General features: G+C 37.3%; 1 protein-coding gene across 1 annotated transcript; it reads left to right on the top strand.

Moving 5' to 3' along the window:
• The first annotated feature begins 1,014 nt into the window (after window positions 1-1,014).
• On the top strand, window positions 1,015-7,583 carry LOC309491431 (claudin-15-like). Its single transcript, XM_082190490.1, has 4 exons — window positions 1,015-3,454; window positions 6,021-6,102; window positions 6,324-6,434; window positions 6,717-7,583. The coding sequence occupies exons 1-4, from the start codon at window positions 3,316-3,318 to the stop codon at window positions 6,835-6,837; spliced, it is 453 nt and encodes a 150-aa protein (XP_082046616.1). The 5' UTR covers window positions 1,015-3,315; the 3' UTR covers window positions 6,838-7,583.
• Window positions 7,584-7,789: the final 206 nt, after the last annotated feature.

Below are 7,789 nucleotides of genomic sequence, written 5' to 3'. Positions count from 1 at the left end.
AAGTCACCAATATCACCAGAACAGGTTGTTTAACCATCCAAATGATTTCTAGACAGTTTTATTAAGTTAAAAAAGTTACCAAGTTCTCCTTTAAGAGCGCTTTCTACGTGCAAGGTTACGAACGCTCGCAGCAATTCCACGAGCGTTTCCCAAAAATGCACTTAACATGAACGCGCGAGAATGCGCTCTACGTGCTACTTAAGAGTCGCTGTCCGTCCATTCGTGAAGTGCTGAAACATAACCTTATATGGAACGTTTAACCTAATAATTGTCATCTGTTGTGGATTAGCAATCAAGACAAGTCTATATAAAGCACCTACAGGCGGAGGCACTGACAAAATAGCTAAAAAAAATAAATAAAAAAAGATTCCTTTCAAAAAGATGAAATTAATGTCCTTTTAGAGGAGATAGAGTGAAACAAAGATGTAATTTTTAACAGATTAAAAGGATTTCTTTTATTTATTTTTTGTTCATTCATTTAATTTTGATTAAAATTATTAGATTAAATTATTTCTATTTTTTGTTTTGTTTTCTGACCTTTTTAATTATTTAATTTATACATTAATTTAACCAACAACAAAAAAAGAACAATAAAGTACAATCAAACCTTATATTATAATCACATTGCATTTGAATAAAGTTAAAGGTGTAATCTGCCGGTTGTCCTGCAGGTGTCCTCATAAATCTGTCTTCTTACGATGAACTTGGTGATGTACGATTACTCCAGAGCACTCGTAGATCTACGAAGATTTTCAAGTGCTACTTAAGCTACGATGCTTTTGGGAAACAGACCGTAATATTAAGATCAGTCGTACGATCGTTTTTACGATCAACTTAGGCTTACGATGCTTTTGGGAAACGCAGCCCTGGTCTTTTCACGATCGGATAGCTATCCGATCTGAGAAAACGCATGAAGTGGCCAGGTGTAAACAGCCCCATAGATGTTGCAACTGTAATTCCTCACCATCAGCATTAACAAGTGCATGTCCATCAACAAAACAATTATTTTATTTTTCTAGTATATTGCAGTGAATACGTGGAAACTGTATCTATGCAATGTACATTAGCCGAGATCTTGAGTGAATGATCATGTAACATAAACATAAATATTTCCTCAAAGTAGTGAGAATGACAGACAATCTGCATTAATAGACACAGTTATAGGTAATAGTGGTTCACAACTGATTGGCAGAAGTATTTCAGTAAGACAGTGATAACGTGAGTTAGCCAGTTAGCAGGAGACCTACACAATATAAAACTCAAAACTACGTTTTTTGAACACCATCTTTCAAGAGTAAAACCGGTTTGTGAATCCTGCATTGAACTCCAAGATTTGAGAAGCAGTTGTCAGTAAAATAAAGGGAACACAGCAAAAGTTTAGGATTATACTGCTGTGATATCGTGGTAAAGATGAATTTTAACCACTAATTCATCACATGCTCGTCCTTGGGCAGTGAAAAAAAAAAAAAAACTGGCTTTACCTTCACTATAGAGCACAACGCCGTCTTCTCGACATGATGCTCTCCAGTATCCACAGGAATCAGCTGTAGGTTTGAGGGCGTTCAAGTTTTCCCTGGTGTCTGCGCGTGCAATAAGTGGGTGGGCAATATACTAATGTTTCGTCTTGACATCACAACGAAATGGCTTATGACTCGTTTGAAAACCGATTAATTTAATTAATTAAAACCTCTTACTGTTGAAAGACAATAACTTTATATACGGTGCACTTTCAGATTTAAAACTTTACAGGATGTTTTCATTCACTTAGAGCTATGTTACACACTACATGAAAGGTCATTTTAAAAAATCCATAATAGGAGCCCTTTAAGCAAGGATCCTGTTTGTAGACTTCAATTCTGCTTTCAACACCATCATCCCATCACTCCTCCAGGCTAAATTAAAAGATTAACCCAGCTCTCTGTTCCTAGCTCTGTCTGTCAATGGATCACCAGCTTTCTGAAAGATAAACAAGATGTTGGATGTGAATTTTCCCAAACAGGACTGGGATGTGTGCTCTTCCCACTGCTGTTCTCCCTGCACAAAAATAACTGCACTGCTAAAGATAATTCGGTCAAACTTCTGAAGATTGCAGATGACACTACAGTCACCGGCCCTAATCCACAATGGTAACGAGTCTGCATACAGACAGAAGGTTGAACAACTGGCTGTCTGGTGCAGTCATAACAACCTGGAGCTGAACACACTCAAAACAGTGGAGATGATAGTGGACTTCAGGAGGAACACCCCAGCACTCCCCCTACTCACCATCATGAACAACAATGTGGCTGCCATAGAGTTCTTCAAGAGTCTGGGCTCTACCATCCCTCAGAACCTGAAGTGGGACAATCACATTATGAAAAAGGCCCAGCAAAGGCTGCACTTCCTTCGCCAGCTGAAGAAGTTCAACTTACCACTGGTGCTACTAATGCAGTTCTACTCAGCCATCAATGTCCATCAGCCATCTGTCCTCTGCACTTCAATAACTGGTTTGGTTTACCTACCAAAATCAGACATCAGAAGACTACAGAAGACAACCGAAGGACGGTTCGGATTGCTGAGAGGATTATTGGTGCTTCCCTGCCCACCCTCCATGAACTGCATACATCCAAAGTGGAAAAAAAAGGGCTCCGAAAAAATCACTCTGGATCTCTCACATCCAAGCCAACTTCTCTTTGAACTTTTGCCGTCTGGCCGGAGCTACAGAGCACTGAGCACCAGAACACCTAGGCACAAGAAAAGTTTTTTCCCCCAGGCAATCTACCTCATGAACAGCTAAATGTTCTCCGCACTGTGCAATGATAACCATGTGCAATACCACTTACATTTATTTAACAATACCCCATCGCTACTTATTTCACTCACTGTTAATTGAGGAATTTATTTGTGACTGTATTTGTTAATCTTTGTTAAAGTTAGTTAATAAAAATACAACTGTTAATTGTTTGTTCATGTTACTTCACAGTGCATTAACTAATGTTAACAAATACAACTTTTGATTTTAATAATGTATTAGCAAATGTTGAAATTAACATGAACAAAGATTAATAAATGCTGTAGAAGTGGAGTTCGTGTTAACTGATGTTGTTAACATGAAGCTAATGAAACCTAATTGTAAAGTGCTATCTTTAAATCTATTCTATTCTGTTTGTATATAACACACCTGTACATATTAATGTCTATTTTTTATGGATATACATATTTGTATCTTATTCACATATCTTTATTTTTTAAATTTTACTATTTGTGTACAGCTGTCAGACTTGTAACTGTTCCTTCTCTGTTTTCTCAGGTTTAATCCAAGCATGCCGTGCATTAATGATCACATCCATTGTGCTAGGCGCATTCGGGCTGGTGGCAACTCTAGTGGGTATGCAGTGTTCCAAGATAGGAGGGGAGAATTACATAATGAAGGGTCGTATCGCTGGGGCTGGAGGCGTCTTCTTCATACTGCAAGGTAAGAATGTCACCAAGTGATGTCCTTTACTGTCTTACCACCTGTCATATACAGTAAAGGAAATCAGGGTAAAGTTAAAGGGAGAGTTCACCCAAAAATGAAAATTAGCCCATGATTTACTCTCCCTGAACTCATCCTAGGTGTATAGGACATTCTTCTTTCAGACGAATACAATCGTTCAATCGTTTGAATCGTTTTCTTCTAAGCCTTATAATGGGAGTCAATGGGAATATTTTTTTGGAAGTCCATCAAAGCGCATCCATCCATGATAAAAGTGCTCGACACGGCTCTGGCAGGTTAATAAAGGCCTTCTGAAGTGAAGCGATGAGTTTGTGTAAGAAAAATTTCCATATTTAAAATTTTATCGACTAAAATAACTAGCTTCCGGCAGACGGCCGTACGCATCGATTTACGGCGAAAGACTAGCCCTTGAACTTGACGCACAACGTAATGACGAACGCGGTGGCCCAGCCCTGTTTGTTTGAACCGCGAGAGGCGTCAAACCGTACGCTACTCCTACATCCTGCGTCATACATTATCAAGTGTTACTCTTTTGCCGCAAGTCAATTTGCGTACGGCCGTCTGCCGGAAGCTAGTTATTTCAGTCGAATAAAGTTTTAAATATGGATATTTTTCTTACACGAACGCATCGCTTCACTTCAGAAGGCCTTTATTAATTTGCCAGAGCCGTGTCGAGCACTTTTATCATGGATGGATGCACTTTGATGGACTTCCAAAAAAATATACCCATTATAAATCTTGGGAGAGCATTTTTTAATATAACTCCGATTATATTCGTCTGAAAGAAGAATGTCATATACACCTAGGATAGCTTCAGGGTGAGTAAATCATGGGATCATTTTCATTTTTGGGTGAACTATCCCTTTAAGTTTTGGTTTCTGTTTCATTTTCCTGGACTTTTAGTTTGTTTCCTGTTTTTCTTTTATGTTCCCATGCTGTCTAGAATGTTTTAATTTGTTTCCATAGCAACTCATTGTGTGATTTGCTTCATCTGTTCATTATTGTTTAGCTCTTATGCTACCCTGTTTATAGCTCTCAGTTTGAGTTGTTCTTGGTCTGATCTTGTCTATATGTTTAGGGTCGATTCTTCTGCATTCCAGAAATCTCCAGTGCTCCTGCGTGTTTTTTGATTTGGTTTATTGTTAAATAAAGTGACTACTGTGTATTGATCCTGCCTTACTACTCTCCTTGCCGCAACTAACTGTGACAATCAGGGCTAGTTTTTATAATTTTTATTTAAACCAGATGGAACTGGATAATATTCTGATTGTTCCAAACCAATCTGACTTCTGACCTATAATGCTGCCTGAATCATAATCATACACTGTTCGTTCACTGGCCCCCTGATTGAGCCTAGGTTCTCCCAAGGTTTTTTCTCCATTCTGCCACCTGATGGAGTTTTGGTTCCTTGTCGCCTTTTTCCACCTTTGTTACCATTGGCTTGGCTTGCTTAGTCGGGGACATTAAATTTAACATTTAATTTAATATTCAACAATGCCTGCATTGACACTATTATACAAGAACTTAACTGAGCTGGACGATGACATCACGGTTTACTCTAGAGTGGCTATATATATATAAATTAATAACTTTGTAAAACAAAAATTAAACATCACTAAACTTACTTAAGCTGGACTGTGACGTTAATTTCTTCTGGAAACAAACTTTTTTGCATTGTTTTCCTGTTATCTCTGTGGAGCTTCTTTGAAACAATCTGTATTGTAAAAAGCGCTATATAAATAAATGTGACTTGACTTGACTCAAGTGAATATATTTAGGTACACTGCACAGAGCATTCAAAAGCATTCAATAAACAGTTTTGACCAACATAAATTTTTATTAAAATAAAAAAATAAAAAGTCCTCTATAAAACAGTTGACAACTTTCCCCGACCAAAACATTTATGTGAATTTCAATTTCCCCCTTGGTTAAAAACTACCTTCACAGTCTTATTGAGTCTTGTATGTCAGTTTGCCTTTATTGTGTTTACCCAACACAATCTAATCAAGAACTAATCAAACAACAACTTTGGAGATTAGAATTCTCAATAGAAGTCCTCATGTGCTTGATAACTGTCAATGTTGTTTTACAAAAATAGCTGGTTAACACTTTACAAATAGATTCAATTTGATAACTTTAGTTAATTCATTAGCTACCATCAGCTAACAATACATTTTTTTTTTTTATATATATATAAGGGCTATCTATATACTATAATAAACTATTCATTGTTATTTTATTTTTTTGTTCATAATACATTAACTTATAAAAATTGCAATGTTAAAAATAGATTGGTATATGTAGAAAAGTGTAGAAAATGTAGAAAAGTTTAGTAAATACTGCATAAGTATAGTTCATGATGCCCTATGCATTAATGTTAATGAATTAAACCTTGTAAGTGTTACTAGGAACTATTAAGATTATGCTTTCACAATATAAATGTGTTCAAAATAACCTTTGATTGACTGTCTTGGAAAGGAGAAGCATAGGTCATTTAAACATTGGTAGTTTGTTTATAGATACAAAATAAATGTTCATGTTTCAGGTCTGTGCACGATGATTGCAGTGTCTTGGTATGCTTTCAATATCACTCAGGAATTCTTTGACCCACTTTATCCAGGAATAAAGTAAGTGGAAAGAAGAGTTATTATCTTGGTATGTAGAGCTATTAGAGAAAATATTTAGAACTATTTCATAATTTTTGGAGTTATCTAATTAAGCAATATAGCATGAGTAAGCTCACTTGTACAAACATGTTTGTGATTATGTTTCAGACAATATTGGCCTGTCATGTCGCAGTCTTGGAATGCCTCTACTGTGTAATGTTAGATGTGTCCTGTGTGTTTAGGTATGAAATCGGAGAAGGGCTGTACATTGGTTGGAGTTCAGCCATAATGGCTTTATGTGGCGGCAGCTGTTTGCTGTTTTCCTGTAGACTGAGCAGCCCAGAGGAAAAAAAGTGAGTTGAGTATGCAACACATGCCCTGTTAAAATGACACTTCATTCACAAACCATTTCAGCTATCAGTAACCTGCCTGAGACATTTTCAGGACATTGTTTAAATGAGAGGTGACATTTAAAGGACTGAGTTAGAGGAAGCGTCTGTTTGTCTGTTTGCGTCCGCCGCGGGGCCCCTAAAGCACGTTGCATTAGTCCCCTAAGTTGCACCGCCCTATGGACGGCCCTTGCATCAGTTGTTTTTAAAAAATGTCTGTGCTAAATTTCTATTTTGTTTGCTCAGATCACATCTTCAGAACTTCAGATCATACTCCTACCAGCTTCAATCCAGACATATGGTTCAAACTGCCTCTACAACATCCCATGTCCCTTCCAGCCAATATAGACTCAATGCATATGTTTAATGCTGGGAACACACTACACCATTTTCAAAGTCATTGGAACGCTGTTCTTCTCAGACTACATGACTATCTGGGGTACCATTTAGGTGCTATTGTGTGCACAATACATGACAGATCGGCGACAGGGGGTCACGCATTACACAACTTTTTAATATAAAGAATCGCCGACATCTCTCCCTGGTCTCTGTCTGAACAACCAAACACACTCGAGAAGTGATACAGGAAATAACGTAAGATCAAGCATGATACAGGAGTTCTCGCGTGAGTATTTCTTCCTGTTTAAAAATGGTAGCCCGCAAGGAACTGTGATACAAGTTATATGTGCGCTGATTAGCAGCAAAAAGAAAAAAAAGAAGAAAAAAAATGAAAAAGGAGAGAACTGTTGCTTGCAGAAGCCATGACTCTTCCCCTCCTGAAATTTCCTTTGCCCTGTATCTTGGCAGTAAGTTGTTGCTAAAATCGTGCAGTGTGTAGCTGGCATAAGGAAGGTAATAAATACATGGTATCAACAAAGGCAAGTTACAGACATCACAAAACACATAGAACACAATGAAATACCTTTTTCTATGCAGTATGATCAGAATCTGCTGCAAAGCAGAAATGTCACATTTCTTATGTAAACAGTCTTAAGTTAAGTTTACTGTAGAATGGAACCATGTACAGTGGATATAAAAAGTCTACACCCCTGTTAAAATAGTTAATTTTTGTGATGTAAAAAATGAAACAAAGATAAATCATATCAGAACTTTTGCATGTTTAATGTAAAATGGCAACCTGTGCAATGCCAATGAAAACCAAAGTGATACATTTCAGAGAGAGAGAAAAAAAACGAACTAACTGCATAAGTGGTCACACCACTGAACTAATCCTGAAGCCCCCTCTGATGTTATCACATCACTGTTTGGATAGGAGTTTATCAGCTTGGCACATCTTGACGGGAATATTTTACCACTCT

Source organism: Leuciscus leuciscus (assembly GCF_965113295.1).
Source record: "Leuciscus leuciscus genome assembly, contig: HAP1_SCAFFOLD_249, whole genome shotgun sequence".
Classification (NCBI taxonomy): Eukaryota; Metazoa; Chordata; class Actinopteri; order Cypriniformes; family Leuciscidae; genus Leuciscus; species Leuciscus leuciscus.
This window is presented reverse-complemented; position numbering and strand designations above follow the sequence as displayed.